Here is a 25,944-nt window from a genome sequence, read left to right as displayed (position 1 = left end):
GTCCAACATCAGTGCCTGACCTCATAAATGCACTTTGGAAGAACGGTCAAACATTCCCATAGACACACTCCTAAACCTTGTGGACAGTTTTCCCAGAAGAGTTGAAGCTGTTATAGCTGCAAAGGGTGGGCCAACTCAATACTGAACCCTACGGACTAAGACTGGGATACTGTTAAAGTTCATGTGTATGTAAAGGCAGGCGTCACAATACTTTTGACAATATAGTGTAAATTGTGCAGGAGAAATCGCTCTCACCCAAGTCTATTATTAACCACTTGCTGACTGCAATACATATATATAAGTTGCGGTTTGCAAGTGGTTTACCAGTCTTATGGCTGAAGATATTAGCCATAACCTGGTATCATTTTTGACAATATAGTGCATGTGGGAGCCGCAGTGCCTGTGCCAAGGCTCCTCTGTATAACCAATAACTGACAAAAAAGGCTAATAGTCTAGTTTTTGTTGTAAAAATGTTGCAGTTTACATGTTAATGGTAGACCTCGTGTTTTAAAGTTCAGCAACATTTTCCAAAAGGCTCCCTATGCTGCACCTGCTCATGTTATGCATGCAGCTCGGGCGCTCTCTGCAAAAATGACTGGCCCCTCAATCGCCCTCCTGTTTTAGGTTGGGTTTACACAAAGATCGCATTCGGCTCACAGCAAGGGTCCGATGCATCCCTGTTCTCCGCTTCAGGGAGGAGTCGGGCCCAAATTTTTGCCTGAATTCGGACCTGAAACTGAGCCAAAGATGCACAAGGACCCTTGTGCGATTCGCAGCCGCCACGGAGATGTGTGAACCGGCTCCATTGAGAGCCAGTAACAATCTCCTGTCATTCCAATTGGATGCAGAGAAACCCACATCCAATTCACACTAGTGTGGACCCAGACTTAGTTTGGGCTGGATGCTATCATTTCATGCCCCCCCCCCCCCCCCCCCCCCAACATCCAACTTGGGCTGTGCAAACTGCTGCATGCACAGTGCTTTCTTTCCTTCTCTAGCTGCAGCAGATAAGCCCAGGAGAGAGTGCACTGCACATAGATTGAAAGGCCTGGAGCAGCCACTAGGGGGCGCACAATTGCAGCGTTATGCAGGATGGAGGGGGATCAGATGGGTTCAGTAGTGTTTTGCAGGGAAGACTCCTTCTGCCACAACTGCATGTGTAAATGGAGCAGGTGGGGCAATTGAAAAAGGAGGAGTGCTGGTATGTAATGATTTGGGGAAATGGAACTGCATAGGGAACTTTTTGGAAAATGTTGCTGAAAGTGAACTTCAGACTTTAAATATAAATGAAACCTTGAAATGCGTTTAGGCAGCACAGAACATCTGCTCAAGAGTTCAGTTTTTTCATCTTGCTATAACTGTAGTGCACTGATCCCCTCCAGTCCCTTTCCCAGGAACTCTGTGATTCTAGATTGTGTGTGTGTGTGCGCGCTTTTTTGCGACATTCTGCATTAAACAGTAAGGCTGGGTTCACATATGAGCAAGCAGCGGCTCACAGCAGGGGTCCAATGTGTCCTTGTTCACCATTTCAGGTGAATTTGGATCTAAAACGGACCAGAAGATGCACAGCGTTCCTGTGCAAATCGCAACCGCTGCAGAGATATGTGAACCAGCTCCATAGAGAGCCGGTCACAATCTCCTGCTATTGCGAATTGGATGCAAGGAATCCCGCTTCCAATTCGCACTAGTGTGAACCCAGCTTAAAGGTATTAAATTTATAATCCAGATCGGGGTTTTCCTCTCTTTGCTTCTTCAGGCTCCTTGAGCAAGGCCCCTACAGTGACACTGTGTTCCTGGTGCACGGGATGTCATTCTGTGCTCACCGCTGCGTCCTCGGTGCTCGAAGTCCATATTTTGCTGAAATGTTCGAAACTAAGTGGAAGGGGAAGAATATGATTGCTCTCAAACATCCGCTGGTAAGAAAGAAAGTCAAAAAAAAAAAAAAGTAAAAAGCAAAACCTATGTGTGTGCTTGTTTGTAGCATTATGATTTGTATTATTGACAGCAGTAATAGGGATTCACCGAAATTTCGACGACAAACATATCGGTGTTTTCGGCATTTTGCCGATAGAGAAAAAAGGTGTCAATGGTGTCAAACGCGATTTACTGCGCCCCTTTTTTGTACATATGGTGTGTTTTTCAAAGGTCATGTGACTCAAAAACCATTGCAAAAACATAACTCAGGTGTGTTTTTTATTAGGGGACCAAGAATGCAGCAAACAAGATTTCTAACACCACAGCGGAAGCGCAACAAACCAGTGTGAAGACCTACATAGAATTTTTAGATGCATTATAATCATGCATTTACAGTTTAGATTATTATGAACTTTCTGCTATAGATAGATAGAATAGAGAGAGAGAGAGTTGTGCTCATAAGTTTACATACCCTGGCAGAATTTGATTTCTTGGCCATTTTTCAAAGGATATCATTGATAGCACAAAAACATTTCTTTCACTCATGGTTAGTGTTTGGCTGAAGCCATTTATTATCAATCAACTGTGTTTACTCTTTTTAAATCATAACCACAACAGAAAAGTTTACATACCCTGGTTATTTGGCCTGATAACATGCACACAAGTTGACACAAAGGGGTTTAAATGGCTATTAAAGGTAACCATCCTCACCTGTGATCTGTTTGCTTGTAATTAGTGTGTGTGTATAAAAGGTCAATGAGTTTCTGGACTCCTGACAGACCCTTGCATCTTTCATCCAGTGCTGCACTGACGTTTCTGGATTCTGAGTCATGGGGAAAGCAAAGGAATTGTCAAAGGATCTGCAGGAAAAGGTAGTTGAACTGTATAAAACAGGAAAGGGATATACAAAGATATCCAAGGAATTGAGAATGCCAATCAGCAGTGTTCAAACTCTTATCAAGAAGGTGTTCTGTTGAAACCAAGCCACGGTCAGGTAGACCAACTAAAATTTCAGCCACAACTGCCAGGAAAATTGTTTGGAATGCAAAGAAAAACCCACAAATAACTTCAGGTGAAATACAGGACTCTCTAAAAACATGTGGTGTGGCTGTTTCAAGATGCACAATAAGGAGGCACTTGAAGAAAGAGGGGCTGCATGGTCGAGTTTCCAGAAGAAAGCCATTATTATGCTAATGCCACAAATTATCCGCTTACAATACACCAAACAGCACAGAGACAAGCCTCAAACCTTCTGGCACAAAGTCATTTGGAGTGATGAGACCAAAATTTAGCTTTTTGGTCACAACCATAAACGCTAAATTTGGAGAGGAGTCAACAAGGCCTATGATGAAAGGTACACCATTCCTACTGTGAAACACGGAGGTGGATCGCTGATGTTTTGGGGATGTGTGAGCTACAAAGGCACAGGAAATTTGGTCAAAATTGATGGCAAGATGAATGCAGTATGTTATCAAAAAATACCGGCGGAGCATTTGCATTCCTCAGCCAGGAAGCTGCGCATGGGACGTACTTGGACATTCCAACATGACAATGATCCAAAACACAAGGCCAAGTCGACCTGTCATTGGCTACAGCAGAATAAAGTGAAGGTTCTGGAGTGGCCATCTCAGACTCCTGACCTCAATATCATTGAGCCACTCTGGGGAGATCTCAAACGTGCCGTTCATGCAAGACAGCCCAAGAATTTACAGGAACTGGAGGCTTTTTGCCAAGAGGAATGGGCAGCAGCTTTACCATCTGAGAAGATAAAGAGCCTCATCCACAAATACCACAAAAGACTTCAAGCTGTCATTGATGTTAAAGGGGACAATACACGGTATTAAGAACTGGGGTATGTAAACTTTTGATCAGGGTCATTTGGGTAGTTTCTGTTGCCATTATGATTTAAAAAGAGTAAACACAGTTGATTGATAATAAATGGCTTCAGCCAAACACTAACCATGAGTGAAAGAAAACTTTGTGTTATTCATATTCTCTGAAAAATGGCCAATAAATTCTGCCAGGGTATGTAAACGTTTTAGCACAATTGTATTTGTGTATATAAATTTATAATGGTAATATGACATCTGTATATATGTAAGACTAAATGTGCCATCATGCATTTGACCACTTTACCAGCTATGTGTCACGTGCTTCATTTAAAGTCCCAAAGCCTCCATATACCCACTTTAGAACTTTTAAAGGGATGAAGTTTACTTGAACTTTTCTTGCGCTAAAGGTGCCGATAGTGGCTGACAAATTCATATTCATTTAAATACATGATATTAATATGTCGAATCTAATAATACAATTTTATGTATAATATAAAATTTGTTTTGGCCAAGTGCATACTGAATTTTCAGTTTTGGCACCAAAATTTCAATTCGGTGCACCTCAACAGCAGCAGAATATTTTTTAGCTGTGCAATACTGTTTGATGGTCAGTAGATGTCACCCTACACTATTTGGTTATTTTGCAGAAGAGCTTGTTGTGGGTTGACTTTTTTTTTTTTTAATTTTATTTTATTTTTTTTAATAGAAGGGTCAAAGGTCTGATTAACTCTGTCTGCTTTCACTTGTAAATAGTTAGTTTTGGCCAAGCTGGCCCAGATTAGCTATTTCCTTTACTAATAGATGCACCTACTGTCAACACTCTATGCAGCATCGGCTACATACAGTATACAGCTCCTGTGTTTCTGCAGTGGTATAGGGATTTCCCATCTGCTGCTGGAACTAAATTTAGTTTCGCTGCTTGGCCATTCGCAGGAAGCCGCGCCCCCCCCCCCCCTTCTTTCTTCCCTTTTTTTTTTTTTTTTTTTTTTTTTTTTTTTTTTAACCAATGAATACAAGGTTTCCTGTGGCTGAGATGGAGAGGTGGGTGGATGACCTCAAAATTTCCTCCTAAGCCAGTATGAGGAAGCCTTGTATTTATCTGCAAAAAATACAAAGCTTCCTTTGAATGGCTGAGTGCTCATTCATTTGAGTCAGTTGGCCCAATCCAGCTATTTAAAGTGGCTGTAAACTCAGTGAAGTGACTGGCCTCAGGTGATACACCGAGATGAAACAAATTCTCCTTCATACATTGTACCTGATTTTTTTTTTTTTTTTTTTTTTTTTTTTTTTTACAGTCTTCACTCAAATTCCAGAATTTATAAAGCTTGACTGAGCTTTCAGAAAGCAGGGGGCGGAGAGCTGAAGATGCTCAGTAAGGAAAGCTCTGAATTCTGATTGGAGGGAAGGGACACTCACCCCCCCCCCTTTCACACAGGAACAGAGCTGGGACTGTCAAAGAATGTCAATTGCAGGCTGTGTGAATCTCTCTTTTTCTCTCTTGGTGTCAGGAAAGGTTGTCAGAAGTAACTCATGCTGATAGAGGAATGAGGCAGCAGACAGAAATGACACTTGGTGCTCTGGATTGAGACAAGCGCACACTATATAAAGGAAAGGTGGAGTTAGGCTTTTAATGTATAATACATCCTATAGCTTCAGAAAGTTGTAGCTGTGTGTGTGTGTGTGTGTGTGTGTAATAAATATATATATATATATATATATATATATATATATATATATATATAATATATATATATAATTTTAAATGAGGAGAGTGTATGGATTCCCATCTTCTGAAGGGTCATCATTTGCCTAGAATTGGGCAGATGGGTATCAAGCAATAGGGTTGGGGGGGGGGGGGGGGGGAATCACTACCAGGGCACAAAGAAAACCAGCAAGAACTTTGGTTGTAAATAACCTATGGTGTACAGTCGTGTAAGTGAATAGTATTTAACATAGTGTAGACGAAAAGAGAGGAGATGCCGCTCACAACGCTTCTAAACCTTTAAGAAGACTGCTCCTGCCCTAGTGAGAACTACTCCAGATGCTGGCTTTGCACGAGATGAATGAAGATGGCATTGTTCCTGGATAGCCGCACTTTGAAGAAAAAAACGTCTTTATTGTAAATAGTAAAAAATCCAGAATACAGTCATATGAGAAAGAACATGAGGGGGTGCTGATCGCTAACGCGTTTCACATAGTTGGATGCTTACTCATAGCTATGAGTAAGCATCCAACTATGTGAAACGCGTTAGCGATCAGCACCCCCTCATGTTCTTTCTCATATGACTGTATTCTGGATTCTGGATTTTTTACTATTTACAATAAAGACATTTTTTTCTTTAGCGTGCGGCTATCCAGGAACTCTTTCATCTTTATTTAACACAGTGCATGGGTGGTGGTCTTTTGGCTCCAATCCCTACTCTCCAGGGGGGAAGCTGCTCCTCCTAAACCCAGGTCTTCCAGACCTTATCAAATTTTTTTGGGGGGGCAATTGCGACCCAGATAGGTCAGCTTGTACAATGGCAGGCCCGCATTTATTAGGGTTCTCCACTGCTGTATCGGAGAGGAGGGTCCCTTCCATTGTAGCAAAATTGCCCTCCTGGCATAGAAGGCTGCATAGAAAACAAATAGTTTCTTGGATTGGGGGGCTTCCAATGTGTCGACTATACCAAGTAACAATGGTATCGGGTCATAGGGTACTTTTGGTTTACTTACAGAATTAATGACATTGACAACTTTCTTCCAAAAAGTTTTTGTATGTGCTGACAGGGCCAAACAACATCAAAAGAACCCTCCTCTGAGGCACATTTTGGGACAGATCGAGCTTCTATTGGGGTATATTCTAGCTAGTCGCTGTGGAGAAAAATATGCCCTATGCAAAAACTGTGAATCTGTCTCTGGCGGAGATCACCAGAGAGAGGTATTGCCGAATGCCCTCTTCCCAGTCATCATCTGCCAGTGTGGGTATATCTGCCTGCCACACCGAGAACAGCTGTGAAAATTTAGGAGTGTCCAGTCCCACCAGGACAGAGTATAGAGTGGACAGGGGTTTAGTTTCATCCACTGCACTCAGTAACTGTTCGACACCAGTGTTCTCCAGCACAAGGGATAGAGGGAACTAGGACAGAAAAGCATGGCGGAGCTGCAAATACCTAAAGAACATGTGATTAGGTAGCCCTCGTTGCTGTTTTAAGTCATCAAATGTGAGTAAGCCATCAGGGAACACTGTTTGCCAACGTCCTAATTTCAAAGCGGGCCCACAGCACAGGATCCAGAATAGATTGGAAATGCGGCAACCGCGGATTCCCCCACAGTGGAATGCGGGGGGGGGGGGGGGGGAACCAACCGTTGGGCTTCTGGACCTTGGCCCGAACAATTTCCCAAACCCTTAGAGTGGTCCGCATCGAGGGAGTAATATTTGGGTTGGACCTAGGCCCACAACGTATTCGATTCCGCAATTCAGACTAGGACCCAAGCAACACCGCGCCTCCAATGTGGACGCGGGGTTGGTCGGCTCTTCCCACAACCCCCATTTGGGTGTGACATGGACAGCAGCCCAATAGTATTTGAGAAAGCAGGGTAGGGCGAGGCCTCCCAAGGTGATAGGCAGTTGCAGAGTGAATTTGGCTATTCTAGGGATGCTACCATTCCAAATAAAAGATAATCAAGCTGTCCAGTTTTTTTTAAAGAACGCGTTCGGAATATGTACCGGGATCTGTCTAAAGATATACAAAAATGTAGCCAGCACAGACATTTTAACAAAGTTGACCTGCCCAACTGGGGTAAGGGTCAGTGTTTTCCAAGCAGCGCATTTTTGAGTTAGGAGGGACATCACCGGGGTCAGGTTGAGAGGGATGAACTGTGCTAGGTCCCTATGAATCACTACTCCTAAATTGTGAAACCCGTTGTAGAGGAGTATCCACTGGTATCGAAGCCTCCAAGGAGTGCAACGCGAAGATAATAGATTTTCCCCAGTTAATGCATATGTCGGAAGAGTCTACCAAAGGTGTTAAGTGATAGGGCAGCCCCCAGTGAATTTGAGGTGTTCCTAAGGCACAGCAGGGTATCGTCCACGTAGAGGGATATTTTCTCCTGGACAGAACCAGAGAAATCGGTATACCGCTGACTAAGGGGGAGGAACGCATGAAAAACGCCATCGGCTCTATGGCCATCGCAATGGAAATGCAATTATTTTAGTCAATATAAACTGCTAAATACCTTTTTCTCATCAGCAGTATTTAGCAGTCTTGTGCCTTCTGTTGGTGTCTGGTTACAGCTTGTAGGAGTTTTCATTCTACCCTGACTATTTCCTGAGGCTGCATGACCCTTGACCCTCTGTCTGGACAGTGCTGATTGGCCCTGTGCTGATTATATGCACCCTTCCAAGAAAAAAAAAACTCTAGCAATACACACAAACTGAGCATGTGCAGCCTGACTCCAGTAACTCTGTCTTCTCCTGACATGTTTTGGGGCAAGGCAAGAAGGGGAGGATCAGAGAAGACAGGATCAAGCAGCCTTTTTACACAATGCAGAGGATTAACCCCTTAGGTTCTACAGTGAGTATAACAAGCATGCTTTACTGCATATACAGACTGATTTTGCTTTTGTGGGTTTAGTAACACTTTTTAAGCTTTAACCACTTCAATACCAGGCACTTTTAGCCCCTTCCTGCCCAGGTCAATTTCCAGCTTTCAGCGCTGTCGCACTTTTGAATGACAATTGCGCGATCATGCAACACTGTATCCAAATTAAAATTTTTTAGAATTCCCCCCCCCCCACACACACACACATACAAATAGAGCTTTCTTTTGGTGGTATTTAATCACCACTGGGTTTTTTATTTTTTGCTAAACCGAACAAAAAAGTTTCTTTTTGTTTGTTATAAAATTTTGTTTTCACCTTCACTGACGGGCACTGATGAGGAGGCACAAATATATGCAGCACCGATGGGCACTGATAGGTGGCACTGATATGCAGCACTGATAGGTGGCACTAAAAGATGGCAGATCCTGGACGGCTGTACACCATAGAAGGCATCTTTATTGATATGAAGAAATAAAATCCAAATGCAGTCACCTCATGTACAGGGAGGAACAGGAAAAATAGCTAACATGCTTCACGCCCCATCATGGCGCTTATTCATATTTTTTCATGAATTAGCGCCATGATTGGGTGTGAAGCATGTTAGCTATTTTTCCTGTTCCTCCCTGTACATGAGGTGACTGCATTTGGATTTTATTTCTTCATATCAATAAAGATGCCTTCTATGGTGTGCGGCCGTCCAGGATCTTTTTCTTTCTTCAAGCTTGTGCAGAGCCGGCACCTGTCAGTTCTATTAGGGCGGGTGTCTTGTTACGGATTTGAGAGATTGGAGCGGCAATCCTTTGCTTACTAAAAGATGGCACTGATAAGAAGCACTGACAGACATTTTTGATGGGCACTGATTGGCAGCTGTGATGGGCACCTCTGATGCGCTGATTATCAGCTCACACCCCCCCCCCCCGTCAGGAGAGCCGCCGATCGGCTATCCTCTGCTCGTGCCTTGTCGGCGCGAACTGAGGATAGCCGATTACTGGCACTTCCTGGTTACCGCTGTGATCGGACACAGCTGATCACGTGGTAAAGAGCCTACGTCATAAGCTCTTCACCAAGGTTGGAGATGCGGTGTGTCAGAGCGACACACCACCGATCGCCGCTCTGTGAGCCCCTGGAGGGCGCACACGAGCGGCTCATCCAACTGGACAGCATATGACACTCAGGATAGCTGAGCCACCTTGCGGACGTCATTCTGCAGTAGGCTGGTAGGGAAGTGGTTAACAATACAACCTAGAAGCTGATTGGATACTATACACAGCTGCACCAGATTTTGCATGCACCAGTTTTCATAAATTTCCCCCAGAGAAAAAAAAAAAATCAGGTGTACAGTGTGTTATAATGAAGACAACACACTTTGTGGTGCCTGCTCCAGCACAAGGCTTTACATTTAAATAGCTGACCACTTTGCTTTATGGTACAAACAGATCATAAAATTTATAAATGTCGCTTTTACCTGTTTTCTTATAGAAAATGCTCCCTGTTCTGTGTCCCCTGGCAGCATTCAAGGTTCCTGAAAGCTGATGGCAGCTTCTATCGTACATATAAAGTGTTATAAGTGCCCAATATTCAGTACTGGGAAACGGGCAAGAAGTAGGTGGCACTTCAATGAATTTTAAAATGTCTTTTCTTCTTCCAGATCAATCCAGCAGCTTTTGGCTCCATTCTTCAGTACCTGTACACAGGTAGGTGATCAAAAGTATTCTTGATGGACGTAACTCCCCTGGCACACTGCCCCGCTGCTCCTTTGCGAAAGAAATTGCATTGCCCCCCCCCCCTTTTTTATTTTTTTTTTACATTGCATAAAAGGGGAAAACTAAATAGAATTTTTCAGCAAGTAAAAAAAAAAAAAAAAAAAAATTTTTTTAAATTCTGCTCAGTGAGTAGGAACATGTAACAAATCTAAAACAAAGTGTTATTTGGCTGCAAAAGTGCACATGCACTTTAAAGTGGTTGTAAAGCCTAAGGCTCCATTCACCATTCACACTAGCGCGTTTTTTGATGCATTTTGCAGAAATGCATGGGAAATTTTTAACATGGGTTCCTATGGAACATGTTCACACATCAATGCCTTTTTGTACCTCTGCATTTTTGGAAAGCATCAGGGACTTTTTTTCATGCAAAATGCAGCGTTTTGCATGTAAAAGAAATCAATGGACCAGCATCAAAAACGCAAGTGCAGCATTTTTACAGCGTTTTTTATGCGTTTTTGGCTTTTTTTTTAAGTTTAAAAAAACGCAAAACGCCGCAAAAATGCTACAAAAACGCTGCTCAAAAACGTGGCAAGCATCACAAAAAAAACTCCAAAAACGCTCAAAAGCAACATGCATAGGTGTGAATCGAGCCTTAAGGTTTTTCACCTTTAATGCATTCTATGCATTAAGGTGAAAAACCTTCTGTGCACTTCAATACCGGATACTTTTACCCTCTTCCTGCCCAGGATCATTTTCAGTTTTCAGCACTGTGGCACTTTGAATGAAAATGCAACACTCTACCCAAATGACATTTTTATCATTTTGTTCACACAAATAGAGCTTTCCTTTTTAGTGTTATTTAATCGCCACTGGGTTTTTTATATTTTTTTTACGAAATAAACAAAGACTTTGTTTTTCTTTTGTTTCGGTTTATAAAAAATTTGTGTTCTGCATAAATTTAGGTCAGTGTATTCTGCTACATTTCTTTTGTGAAAATAGCCCAAATCTGGGTATACTATTTAGTCTGTAGGAAAGTTTATAGAGTCCACAAACTATGGTATACATCTCAAAATTGATCAGTCCTGATGTACTGACGGCCTTTGTCATTTCTTGAGGCCAAAAACGTCAGGACAGTACAAGTAACCCCCAAATGACCCCTTTTTGTAAAGTAGACAGTCCAAGGTATCTAGTATGAGGCATGGTGAGTTTTTAGAAGTTGATTTTTTTTTTTTTTTTTTTTTTTTTTGGAAAACTAAAAAATTATTTATTTATTTATTTTTTTAAACATACTGTCACCAGCATTATATAACGTGTGTGACAGTAATCTGGGGACACCGATTGGTGACCGTACTAAAAAAAGTATGTGTGTGTGTGTGTGTATATATATGTGTGTGTGTGTGTGTGTGTGTGTATATATATATATATTTTTACACATTGTTTTATAGCAGTGCATTACAGTGCTATAAGCAAGCATTTTAGTGAATGAAACTGATTAATTCAGTCTGTTTTGTTTTGATTAGCTGTGATTGGCCAGAGCTAATCGCATGGTACAGATGAGCTGTGATTGGCCCTGTCTGTACCATGTGATTACACTGACCAATCAGAGCTAGCAACACAGTTGTATCCAACGGATGGCATGAAAGGAACTGATTTGATCACGGCGGTCGCATGGTACCAGCAGTGAGCCGGTAGTCTGATCGGTCGTGGACACGGCCGGTGACAGATCGTGCATCCTGACATATGACATCCAGTCAGGATAACAAAACCACCGCCCGGCCATCCATTTTTGCTATTGGCCGGGCAGGAACTGTTTATAAATATTTTTTAATGTAGCATTGCAATTGTTGGGTGTGGTGTTTAGCGATGCCTAGAGGTGGCGCTGCTTCTTAGTGTTTCTCTGTTACTGTGTGTTCAGGGCGCATGGACATCAACGTGGAGCACGTGGAGGATTGCAAAAGGTTGGCTAAGCAATGTCGGCTACAGGACCTCATCGAGGAGCTGGAGGAGAAATGTAAAAAGGTCTATGAATTTGGTAGGTTTATTCCAGACTATAGAAGGCCCAGCCTTGTCTTTGCATGTCTTAATATCTGCATTTGAAAAGCACGAATACCTAGTAGTAGTATGAATAAACACATGAAATGGTATAATATATAGTATGACTTTAAAGCAGAGCTCTGGGATTTTCAAAAAATCCCCAATTAGTACACCCCCCAACACTAAACAGTTATTACATTTGTGAAATTTTCTTACCATTTAAAGCGGAGGTCCACCCTAAAAAAAAAAAAATTACATAAAAAGGCTCCTAAAAATGTGAAAAAAAAAAATATATTTTTTACTTACCAGAAATGGCTATTGCTAGGCAGATCGTCCTATTCCACGGTAGTCTTCATTCTTCTCCTCACGTTGTCTTCTTGGGAATGGGGCACGCTGTCTTCTGGGACCCGTGTGTGTCCCAGAACACAGCCGGCCATTCACAAAGCGCCTTGCAACAGGAAACGGGCAGTGAAGCCGCAAGGCTCCACTGCCTGTTACCCTTAGTTCGGATGGCAGCGCCTGCACCCGATCCGATGGACATATCGGCCTCGGGCGGCCGACATCGCGGGCACCCTGTACAGTAAGACCCCTTTCACACTGGGGTGGTTTGCAGGCATTATTGCTCTAAAAATACCACCTGCAAACCGACCCAAAACAGCCGCTGCTGTTCGTTCAGTGTGAAAGCCCGAGGGCTTTCACACTGAAGCGGTGCGCTGGCAGGAGAAGAAAAAAACTCCTGCAAGCCGCATCTTTGGAGCGGTGTATTCACCGCTCCTAAAACGCTCCTGCCCATTGAAATCAATGGGGCAGCGCGGCTATACCGCAGCTATAGCAGCGCTATGCGAGTGGTTTTAACCCTTTTTCGGCCGCCAGCGGGGGTTAAAACCGCACCGCTAGCGGCTGAATACCGCCGCAAAAACGACGGTAAAACAGCGCTAAAAATAGCGCTGTTTTGCCGCCGACGCCCCCACCGCCCCAGTGTGAAAGGGGCCTTAGTGTGCTTATTAAGTCAGTAGCTACAGTGTTTGTAGGGAGGATCTCTTAGAACAGGGATTGCATCATATCCTCTTCTCTCTAAATGTAATCAGCCTACATTTCCCAAGAATCTTTGGGTTGGTAGTGAATGTGGGAGGTACATGAGGATTGTACATGTAAATGTGAACTCGCCCACTTCAACATAAATCGCACCCCTCATTCTGCAGCCAGTCAGTCAGGCTGGATGACTGGCCGAATGCCAGAGACCACCAGTGCTGCATGTCTGTCCCACCAGTGCAGAGCGGGGGTTATTAGAAATCAGTTGTATGACACAGCGGGGATCTCCCGCGGTGTCAGGTATTGTATATGAGAACACCGTATGCTGATGTCCCGTCGGTATTGTGATTGACAGTGCACTGTGCCAATACCAGAGGGAGGCGGAGCTCAGCGCTCGGTGTTCTGATATACTATACCTGACACTGCGAGACATCCCTGCTGTGTCATACAACTGATTTCTAATAATGACCCCCTCACTGCAAAGAGATGTGGGGGGGGGGGTGCGGCAGGGACAGTGGAGGGGCAGATTGCTGGTAAAGAGGAGGAGAGAGGAGGACACCTCCTCCCATGGGCAGCACAGACCGGGAGCTGTGAGACCCCCCTCCGCCCACAACGTGTCTGCATCCCCCCCTGCTCCTTTTCAGAGGACTACAAGGGGGTGTGTCAGACCGCTGGCTGAGATCAGGAGAGAGATAGCAGCCAGCGGTCTTACAAACAGGATGTCAGCAGACAATAACAGTTTTTCAGCAAGTTCAGCAGCCTCTTACAGAGGGACTACAGAGCTCAGAAGAACATGGATGGCAAACTTGGTGAAAGTAGTAGATCAGCAACAAGGACATGGGTAAAAAGATGATGTGGCCGGAGTACTAAAGGCAAAACTTCTTATTTTATTTTTCTTGTCAAATAGCCACAAACAGAAGTGAGAGAATCACTGGTTGTCACCAGAACTAATGTCCCCATTGGAAGATTTCCCCTCTATTCCTGTTCTGGCGACAGCCCAGAATTTGGGGTTTTCTTTCCCTGATGATAGTAAACAGGACAAACTGAGAGGGCCAATCTTCCTAATGGGGACACGGACAGCAATATGAACCTGACAGAGGTTCTTATCTGTCTCCACTCTATGCTCTTTAGTTCTAATTTAAGTCATTCTTGAGCGCTTTATAAAATTGACCAAAAAAGATCACCAGCCAGAGTTTACAAATCTTTATTGCTGATAAAATTTAGACTAGCAGAAGGTAAAAGGTAGCCAAACACATTTCGGGAGCCAGACTATCCCCCTTCATCAGGGATTGGAAAATAACTGAATGAGCATCCCATAGGACCCATAGGACTCTAAAGGCCCAAGAAGGCCCAAGGAGAGTATTCTGTACCAGGGACGTGTAGGGGGGTGTGTGTGTGTGTGTGTGTGTGTGTATATATATATATATATATATATATATATATATATATATATATATATATATATATATATATATATATATATATATATATATATATATATATATATATATATATATATATATATATATATATATTATAATATTTATATATATTATAATATTTATATATATATATATATATTATAATATTTATATATATATATATTATAATATTATAATATTTTTATATTTATATATATATATATATATATATATATATATATATTCTTCACAGCAGCAAAGGGTCTTTCCCAGAGAGATTGCATTAATTGGATAACAGAACTGAGGTACAGATTAGATGATGGGGTACTTAGAATATTTATGTAATGATCAGACGCCTTCAGAGAACCTAATTTTACCTGTCACCACTCAGCCACAATAACCGTAATTGGCCTAAAAGAGCACTGAAAATCGCTATCTATGTGTGCTAGGAAAAATAATGCACAATTTTTTTAGGACATTACCCTGGAGACTTTGTAATGAGTCTATAGCAGTGGTCTCCAAACTGCAGCCTGGGGACTGGATGTGGCCTTTTATCTGGTCCTTGGGGCACTATTTCATTCACTGACACCAGCAATGATGCACAATTCCTCACAACGACACCATCAATGGGGCCCAATGAGGACAACGATGGGGCACAATTCCCCTTAAAGATACCAGCAATGGGGCACAATTTCTACAAAATAACACCAGCTACGGGGCACAATGATACTGACGATGGGACACAATTCCTACCAATGACGCCAACAATGGGACACAATTCCTACCAATGATGGGGCACAATTCTTACCAACAATGGGGCAAAATTCCTCCCAATGATACCAATGATGGGACACAATTCCTACCAATGATACCAATGATGGGGCACAATTCCTACCAACAATGGGGCACAATTCCTCCCAATGATACCAATGATGGGACACAATTCCTACCAACGACAACAAAGATGGGGCATTGTTTACTCCAAATGATGCTGGGACATTTTCTATTCCTGGTGACCACAGTCTGGCCCCCATAGAGTCTGAAGGACGGTAAACTGTCCCTTTTTGTTTAGAAAGTTTAGAGACCCCCCAGTCCATAGGAAACCCTGTTTTTGTTTTTTGTTTTTTCCAGCCCTGATGAAGGGGGATTGTCTGACCCCAAACACGTTGGGCACTGTTGATCCTCCTGTGGTCTACGTTTTTTAAGTAGTATTAAATGTTTTATGGGCTCTTTTTAAAATGAGTGGCTGGTGCTCCTTCCTTCCCTTCTATCTTCTATCTTCTATCTTCTTTCTTCTTTCATATTTACTTGAATTTCTTAGTGGAGGCCTTGGCCCTTCAGGGGACCACGTTTTTGTGGTAGAGCTACCAGTGTTTAGTCATATTAAGCCTAACCAACCATCTTGAATCTTAGTCCAATGCTTCGTACCCGCTTGCTTTTGGAAAAGTGACCTAGGCTGAAATGATGTTGCCATCTGCTGCAGACAGAAGGTAGCATTTCCTCAGTCTCCACTCCCCCAGTAAACAGACAGACCTTGTAACTTTTGTAGCAAGTCACAGGGTGAAAGGCTGCAACAGGGGCTGATTTATGTCAGACATTTTGTAATCCAAACCCAAAATGGAATCCAGACGGCAACCTGGTATCATCCAAATGCAATAAAGTTTTTGGCTACAAGTTAAGTAAAGCATAGATACTTTTACGCATTTTAGCCATCGTGCCTTAATCATAAAATTTTTTTTTTTCACTTTTTTTTTTTTTGTAAAAAATGTTTAAAACCATTTATCATTTAACTTCCACTTCACAATTATGTGCCACGTTGTGTTGGTCTGTCACATAAAATCCCAATAAAATACATTTTACGTTTTTGGTTGTAACATGACAAAATGTGGAAAATTTCAAGGGGTATGAATACTTTTTGAAGGCACTGTACATGTACGGCCTGCAGTGAGTGGGACCCCCCTAGAAAATATTGTCAGTTTATAAACTCAGTACAGGTAGTGCCGTTGGTTCGAATACTAACTACGGCACTACATGCACTGAGTTTGCATGTTCTCCCTGTACCTGCGTGGGTTTCCTCCTACAATCCAAGGACCTGCTGGTAGGTAATTGGCTCCTGTTTAAACTGGCCCTAGTATGTGTATGTATGAATGTGATTTGGGGACCTTAGATTGTAAGCTCCTTGAGGGCAGTGACTGATGTGAATGTACAATATGTGTAAAGAGCTGTGTAAATTGATGTCCCTATATAAGTGTCTGTAATAAAATTGAATAAAATGCATCAGAGTCATGCAAAAAATTTTAAATAAAAAATTTTAAGTGAAGTTGTGTTCCCTCCGCAGTGTCTTCCAAGCCGGGAACGTGTGTTAAAGTTCTGACTGTGGAACCGTCTGGGAACGGACGTCTGCAGGAAGATTTGGCGATGTTGGCAGACTGCGCGGTGCCAGCTGAGCTACGGGTGAGTGTGTCTCTGATCTATGACTCTTCCTGTATTTGTTCCAGCAGAACTTCAGGTAGATGGCCACATTCACCACATTTTATGTGACCGGTTTAACTGCAAGCAACTTTTTTTTTTTTTTTCTAATTCCTAAGAAAGAACTCTAGGTATGGATATTTTATACATCGTTACATTGGACTAGCTTGGAGCAATGTAACCATACCTGTTGGATCCCTCTAGAACAGTTGTGATCAACTTTCTTGATGTGGGGGCCTCGAGTGCGGCTGCACATAAAATTCAATGGAGATCAGACACACAAGATACACGGTGCCCGAGATGGCCGGAGACTGGGGAAACGGTGCCCGAGATGGCTGGGGACACGGTGCCCGAGATGGCTGGAGACACGGCGCCCGAGATGGCTGGAGACACGGCGCCCGAGATGGCTGGAGACACGGCGCCCGAGATGGCTGGAGACACGGCGCCCGAGATGGCTGGAGACACGGCGCCCGAGATGGCTGGAGACACGGCGCCCGAGATGGCTGGAGACACGGCGCCCGAGATGGCTGGAGACACGGCGCCCGAGATGGCTGGAGACACGGCGCCCGAGATGGCTGGAGACCCGGCGCCCGAGATGGCTGGAGACCCGGCGCCCGAGATGGCTGGAGACCCGGCGCCCGAGATGGCTGGAGACCCGGCGCCCGAGATGGCTGGAGACCCGGCGCCCGAGATGGCTGGAGACCCGGCGCCCGAGATGGCTGGAGACCCGGCGCCCGAGATGGCTGGAGACCCGGCGCCCGAGATGGCTGGAGACCCGGCGCCCGAGATGGCTGGAGACCCGGCGCCCGAGATGGCTGGAGACCCGGCGCCCGAGATGGCTGGAGACCCGGCGCCCGAGAAGGGCCATAGGTTGGGCACCAGGGCTCTAAAAGCTGGAAATCACTGTATAGACATCACTACTCTAGTGATCTCTACTAGTTTCTGGGTCCCATGCAGAGCATCTACCTTACTCCATTTTAAACACAGGAACCCAGGATTGAAGACTTCATTTTTCCTCAAGTCTCTAAGAAACCTTTTGAGCTCCAGGACTCACGCTGGGTTTTACCAGTCTCCTAAAATCCAGGTTCCTCAAGCAATTTGAAGCCCCTTTTAACCTGCCTGGATGAGAACCCTGGATGACACTTAACCTTTCTGCTTGGCTTTCTGTTATTTAAGGTTCTTTATGGTAAAAGCAGGAAAGCATTAAAAACTTCTGTAGTGTATTATCGTGCTTTACTAAACAAAATTGCTTTACATACTATTGTAGGGAAAAAGCAATTCAAGACAATTTACAAAATATACCTGTAACTTGCACACGCTATCCTGACTGACCTACACCAAAGAGTTACTTAACTTGGTTCTTCCAGGTGATGGAGTCTTCTTCCTTTTATCCAGGACTGCTCCTTGCCTCTTGGAGTCCTGCCAGACCACTTCTAGTGCTGCTGCTTTTGTCTTTGAGCTCTTGGTTGTGTCCAGGCCATTTTCCCTCTCCCTACTTCCTGCCTACATCACTTCCTGGCCTGCGCTTCATGAACCAGTCCAACAAGTTCATTAGCATTTGAATAGGGAAAGCTCAGCTTCTACTTCTATTTATGCTATAAAAATCACTAAAATAGCCATGGTAAAAAATCTTCTCACATAATGAATGGTCTTGCAGCACACTGCAGAAAGAGAAGGCATGTTGTGCTAATGCATGGTACATTGTTTTACCATGTGTTGCTGCATGGCACAAGTGTGAATAGCTCCTCAATCAGCTTGAAACTAGACAATCAATATGCCGCTTTTTTTTTCTATTTTAGATCTAGATATGTGGCAGTGAAAAGGTTAACCAATACATGGAGTCTTATGCCCCGTACACACAATAGGATTTTCTGATGGAAAATGTGTGATAGGACCTTGTTGTCGGAAATTCCGACCGTGTGTAGGCTCCATCACACATTTTCCATAGGAATCTCCGACACACAAAGTTTGAGAGCTTGCTATAAAATTTTCCGGCAACAAAATCCGTTGTCGGAAATTCCGATCGTGTGTACACAAATCCGATGCACAAAGTGCCACGCATGCTCAGAATAAATTAAGAGACGAAAGCTATTGGCTACTGCCCCGTTTATAGTCCCGGCATACATGTTTTACGTCACCGAGTTCAGAACGATCGGATTTTCCAACAACTTTGCGCGACTGTGTGTATGCAAGACAAGTTTTCGCCAACATCAGTCAGCAAAAAATCCATGGATTTTGTTGTCGGAATGTTCGATCAATGTCCGACCGTGTGTACGGGGCATTAGGCTGCTTTCACACTGAGGCACTTTACAGGCGCTATAGCGCTAAAAATGGCGCCTGCATAGCGCCTGTAAACAGCCTCTCCTTTCACTCCAGTGTGCTTTCACACTGGAGCGGTGCGCTGGCAGGACGCCAAAAAAAGTCCTGCAAGCTGCATCTTTGAATCTCTTTGTATACACCGCTCCTACAACGCCCATGCACATTGAAGTCAATAGGGAGCACTGCTGAAGTGCCGGCAAAGCACTGCTGCAGCGGAGCTTTGCGGGCTCTTTTAGCCCTTTTTCGGCCATTAGTGGGGGTTAAAAGCGCCCCACTAGTGGCCGAAAAAGGGCCGCAAAAACAACGGTAAAGCGCCGCTAAAAATAGCGGTGCTTTACCTCTAACACCCCAGTCAGAAAGTAGCCTTAGGGATGACATTGTGGTAAATGGACAAGCGTCTGGCTGTGCGTGTAGGCGGAGGACACAGCCTGAACCTGTTCTCTGCCTGGATTTCACGCTGTCTGCCATTTGTGTCCAGCGTACTCTAAAGAATGGCCTTTAATCCCATTTGTAGGTTAAACGAGAAACAGAAACACGGTATTTGTCGATTCCTCTGGGATTTCTGCAATTACAGAATAAGAGGCATTTTACCGCCACATGAAAGGAATTGACAGGAGCTATTAATGTCTTAGCAGGTCTCGGCTGCCCTCTCCCTCCCGCCTTCCAAATATAACTCCTTCTCCGGGAACAGAATGTATTTGCCATGGTGATCCGGAGGTCTGGGTATTCATTTGATGTGGACGGACTGGCCCGCGGAAGGTCAAACCTGTAAACCATCAATATTGGAAAAAATTACTGCGTTTCTTATAGCAACCTGTTGTATTCAGCATTCATGTATTTATGTTTTCCCACTTCCTTTTCAAACATTTTATTGTTGAATGAGAAGGGTTTTTTTTACAGGATAACCTTTTTGATTTGTGCTTGGTTTTCACTTGCAATCGGGGGTCGGTAAAAAAAACATGTGGTTGAGCCTTGTTTTTACCACCTGCCATCTCTCCCCCTAAGCTGCAAAGGCAACCGTATGGGAGTATACACATGCTGCTGTTGCAAACCTTTGCATTGTGGTTGAGCTACATTTTTACCAGATTGGGTTCTGGAGTTTGGCGATTTCAAAGAATTTGGGAGGGACGAAATCTCCAACCCAGCGTCCTGGTCTTTTAGAATACCAGCTGGCTGAGTGTGCAGGTGCGTACAGCCCGTATAATGATACTAAGAAAGGGGCACCATTCGTCCCACCGCCACGGACGATGGGGCACCATTCGTCCCACTGATGGGGCTTCGTTCTTCCCACTGACACCAACGATGGGGTAGAATTCCTGTCACTGGCACGACACCAAAGATGGGACGTTGTTTACTCCAACCGATGCTAGGACATTTTCTACTCTCGATGGTCACAGTCCGGGCCTCCCTAAAGTCTGAAGGACCATAAAGCGCTCGTTGTTTAGAAAATTTGGAGACCCCCTGATCTAGACATAAAAAAAAAATCTGGCCCTTGTCAGTCACTTGTGGAGTATATATTGTGTGTGTGTAAAATATATATATATATATATATATATATATATATATATATATATATATATATATATATATATATATATATATATATATATATATATATATATACTTCCACAGAGCGATAGTGGTATGCAGGGAGCAGAGGGCCTGAGCTGGAGGTGGTGGAACTGAGTTCCAGCTGAAAAAAAGAGATGGATATAGATATATATATCTATCTCTATCTCTATCTCTTTTTTTCAGCTGGAACTCAGTTCCACCACCTCCAGCTCAGGCCCTCTGCTCCCAGCATACCACTATCGCTCTGTGGAAGCCAAGCTGTCACTTGTAAACACAGAAGCCAGACTTCTGTGTTTACAAGTGACAGCTTGGTTCCCTCAGATCTGGTCTCCTAAATGGCTCCCGCTGAGTGCAGGATGGGGAGAAGGGGGATGCAGGTGCCCGGGGTATGTGCAGGGCATGGTTGAGTTCCTACACCTATAATCTGAGAAATAAATGAATGTGATATATTATATTATATTATATTATAATATATATATATATATATATATATATATATATATAATATATTTATATTTTGTGACAGAGCGAGCCTCTGTGGCTATAAGTTTATAGGAAAAGGTGACCCAGGAGTCTCATTAAGGGTTAATGTAAGGTTCAGAATTAGCATCTCTCCAGATTCGGTAGTTCTGAATCAGAACATTCAATCCTGGGTCCAGGTTTTGCTAGACGCCTGCAACCTGGCTCACTACACAGGTGTGCAGGGACATTATATAGTCAGGTCTGAGAATTGCTCAAGGCTCTCATTTTTGGAGACCGCTTCCAGTGTGGGAGACGGAAGGTCTCACCCCGGGGTCAGGGGGCCCCGGCCAGCAGCCAAGGGACAGAGGTCTCATCAAGGGGACAGAGGACCCAGCCAAAAGCCAGAAGGTCTCAGGGATTTAAGTCAACTCCTATCAGGGGTGTCAGGAGAACCCCAATCCTTAGGCCAGAGGTGGGCTACGCAGCAGGGCACTACAACTGAAGGCTAGAGAGCCAAGTGTTCTGAGAGAGCTGAATGACACAGTCAAAGGATTGGTAAGAGAAGCAGACGTGCTGCCAACACGTAAGCCAGGTGGCTTGGTATTTTCGTTCGTGTTATGTGGAAGAAACCCAACTTTCCTTTATTTAATAAAAGTGGGCTGCCACGCCCTAAAACTGCAGTTTGGACTGGCGCAGCTCATAAATGCCCCTGCTACTTGAGTTAAAAAACAGGTTACTAACACTGCTATGGAGATTTCATGTTTGTGCAGGTCCTATGAGTTTAACGATGACTCGGTTGCAGCAATTGAATGCACTTTGCACATCTCATTCAGCCCACTCAATTACCTGTTAAGCGGTGCTTCTATATAACGAGCCACTTTTTTTTTTTTTTCTATTTTTAATCATACAAAATCCAAAAAAGAAAAAAAAAATATAGCCCATTTTCCCTAAATTGCCCTTGTGATTACAGCGGCATTGTTGTGTGTATAATACTTCTGTCACGTTTCAGGAAAGTCACACAAGTTAATAGCATTGTCGGTAATTATGCTGTTCATCGTTATAAATGCACTTCAGACCTAATGCTTCCATTTTCCTGTCACTTCTAAATGGCGGGGATAAGGTTTGTTATATCTGGGAACATAGAATGCTTTTCTCCTCGCTCACGCACACAAGACATGTTTTCATTGTTATTTTCTCCATTTAGCGAGCTCTATTTTTTGTTGTTCGTGGAAGGGCAGGTTATCGTGTATTGGTGGCGTGCAGCATCTGCACTGTTTATGTAATCCTTTTTTGTGGTTTTCACATGTATGCATTGGCCGTCCAATCAGATCTTTTAGCTGCTTTTTTTTTTTTTATTTTGTATGCCGTATAGATATTTTAGAAGGTGGCCTGTCTGCCAGACTTTGCCTAGTGTGGATGGTGTGCTCTACGGACCCCCTCTATACAGCCTAAGGAACGGTAGTTACCACTTCAATTCAGTTTCACCACTGCTGCAGGACTCTATTGTTTTGTCTATTGATTTGTACTGTGAGACCAATAGTTGAGCCTTAAAGCTCTCGATCCTAGCTGTATATCCTTCTACTTGAGGAACCAGGGATATGACCCTTTCCTGTAGGCTACATTACTCCAAGTCTGTAGGTTGAACCAAAACCGCCACATACACCATCCACTGACAATGCTAATTCTACTCTTGCTTCAGTATTGTATGTGTTTTGATTGCGGTGCCATTCACCATATCTTGAATATAAATCCCCCTATATAATTACCCCCTGATGAAAGGACTTTGAACCTGAAATGTGTTGGGTACCGAAAAGCTTATCCCGGATGTTGGATACTGGAAAGTATTTTCGGATGCTAGAGACCAATCGCTTTGTATACGTACTTTTATACTCTATTTGCAAGATATAGTGTTATGTGTATTTGTGTTTATATGTCAGTGTTTGTTTTATCAATAATCATGTGGGGTTTTTTTTGTTTTTTTCTTAGCTTAGTTTTTCTTTTTTGCATTAATAAAATATATATATTTTTACATATTTCGTTAGTGTTTTGCCAATTTAAAGTCCTACCTGGGGGTATCCAACCTTTTCTATATAACACTGAACATGGGAGCAACTTTTTATAAAGGTAAAATTAGAAAAATATGAAAATACCGGCAAGGGCTGTAATGTGTCCTAAGACATTATACACTCTATATAATGAGCCCCCCCCCCAAGCCGCCACCAGAAAAAAAAAAAAAAAGTGTACCTGAAGTCAAAGTAAAGATTTTTCTATTTTCGGGGTAACGTCTATACATGGAACATTGTGGAGACTTTCCATCTCTTCTCGAAGAGAGGTGGTTAGTGAAATCTTCAGCTGGGGATATAGACACTAATTAAAGTGGTTCTTAAGGTTTATATACCTTTAATGCCTTAAAGTGGAGGTCCGCCCACCTCTGCAAAAATTAAAAGCCATCAGCTACATATACTGCAGCTGCTGACTTTTTTTTTTTTTTTAATACTAGGACATTTACCTGTCCTGGAGTCCAGCGATGTCGGCACCGCAGCTGTTTCCATCAGCTGTCGTGTGCTGCCGCCTCCATTGCCGGTAAGGGTACCCGGGAGTGTAGCTTTATGGCTTCACGCCGGGAAACCCTACTGCGCATGCGCAAGGCCCCACTCCTCTCTCCTATTGGCCTGGCGTCAGGGGAAGGAGGAGGGAGCCCCGGGTAATTCGCCACAGCCCGGATTCCCAGAAGTGGGCACAGGATACCTGTCAAAGACAAGTATCAGCTCCCCCCCCAGAAAAGGTGCCAAATGTGGCACCAGAGAGGAGGGGATTCCACTTTTGGGTGGAACTCCGCTTTAAGGTAAAAAAAACCTTCTGGGTGCAGCACCCCTCTCCCCCCTTATACTTGAGCCATCGATGTGCATGAGAGCAGATGCTCGCACAGCAGCGGCAACCATTGGCTCCTGCTGATGTCAGTCAGCTAGTAAGTCAATGAGGATGTGTAGTGCTCAGATTAAGCCTATTATACTTGGTCAGAGATTTTTTTTTTTTTTTTTTTTAAGCAGCTGGAGTGTCATAACGGTGTCCATCTTTCACTGGCTGCTCTTGATACCCAATGTTAGTGTGACATTATCCTGGGACCCCCCCTAAGTTCTAACACAAATAAATGTTACTGTGTATAAAACTGTTTCTAAGCCCAGAAGCCTTCATTCACTATATCTGGTCTCCCACAGTACACAAAACATGGAAATGCAATTATTTTAGTAAATATAAACTGCTAAATACATTTTCTCATCAACAGTATATATATAGCAGGCCTGTGACTTCTATCAGTGTCTGGTTAAAGCTTGTAAGAGAAGTTTTCATTCTGCTTTGACTTTCCTATGAGGCTGCATGACCCCTGACCCTCTGGACAGTGCTGATTGGCTCTGTGCTGATCACACGCACCCTCCCAAAAAAAAAGCAAACACCAAACTGAGCATATGCAGAGTGCCGCCAGGGCTCTGTACTATCAGGAAAAGGATTATGGACAGTAAAAGAGGGGGAGGATCAGAGAAGACAGGAACAAACAGTCTTTTTACAAAATGTGCAGGATTAACCCCTTAGGTTCCATAACAAGCATGCTTTACTGCATATACAGTGGAGAAGGGAGGAAAAGGATCCTACCAAGGTCACCACTGCAGAACACCACGGTTGCATAAAAATGTTTTAATGTAGAAAAATGCACCATAATTAATAAACAATCAAAAAAGCAAATGAATTCAAATGGAAAAATAATCTTCCACAACTAAGTTAAAAAGACAACGTTGTCTTGGGACAGGTCGCAGCTGCACTCACATCCATGCATCCCAGCAATCGCACTAATCAGATCTAGGTACTAAATAGATAATTGCAAAATAGATTGATGCACTAAAGGATTTTGAATGTGAGTCCTAGAAACCATGGATGTGATGTGTATATTCACTGGCGTGGATGCTGCAAAGCGTCTTCGATAAGAAGTATAGTCCAGGATTAATCATGTGCAGGTGATACCCGAAAAATTAGAATATCGTGCAAAAATTCATTTATTTCACTAATGCAACCTAAAAGGTGAAACTAATATATGAGATAGACTCATTACATGCAAAGCAAGATAGTTCAAGCCGTGATTTGTCATAATTGTGATGATTATGGCTTACAGCTCATGAAAACCCCAAATCCACAATCTCAGAAAATTAGAATATTACATGCAATCAATAAAACAAGGATTGTACATAGAACAATATCGGACCTCCTGAAAAGTATAACCATGCATATGTACTCAGTACTTGGTTTGGGCCCCTTTTGCAGCAATTACTGCCTCAATGCGGCGTGGCATGGAAGCTATCAGCCTGTGGCACTGCTGAGGTGTTATGGAAGACCAGGATGCTTCAATAGCGGCCTTCAGCTCTTTTGCATTGTTCGGTCTCCTGTCTCTCATCTTTCTCTTGGCAATGCCCCATAGATTCTCTATGGGGTTCAGGTCAGGCGAGTTTCCTGGCCAATCAAGCACAGTAATCCCACGGTCATTGAACCAGGTTTTGGCAGTGTGGGCAGGTGCCAAGTCCTGCTGGAAAATGAAGTCAGCATCCCCATAGA

The 25,944-nt window shown here is 43.4% G+C and overlaps 1 protein-coding gene across 1 annotated transcript in view; it reads left to right on the top strand.

The window, feature by feature from the left end:
* The window catches only part of ABTB1 (ankyrin repeat and BTB domain containing 1), a 71,747-nt gene that overhangs the window by 23,714 nt on the left and 22,089 nt on the right, over positions 1-25,944 (top strand). Inside the window, exons 5-8 of the mRNA XM_073591907.1 lie at positions 1,757-1,916; positions 9,979-10,024; positions 11,949-12,065; positions 16,859-16,974. Coding sequence (XP_073448008.1) covers positions 1,757-1,916; positions 9,979-10,024; positions 11,949-12,065; positions 16,859-16,974 — 439 coding nt within the window. The remainder of the gene's footprint in view (positions 1-1,756; positions 1,917-9,978; positions 10,025-11,948; positions 12,066-16,858; positions 16,975-25,944) is intronic.

Source organism: Aquarana catesbeiana, linkage group LG07 (genome assembly GCF_042186555.1).
Source record: "Aquarana catesbeiana isolate 2022-GZ linkage group LG07, ASM4218655v1, whole genome shotgun sequence".
Taxonomy (NCBI): domain Eukaryota; kingdom Metazoa; phylum Chordata; class Amphibia; order Anura; family Ranidae; genus Aquarana; species Aquarana catesbeiana.
The sequence above is the reverse complement of the archived record's forward strand: the minus strand, read 5'-3'. Positions and strand labels throughout refer to the sequence as shown.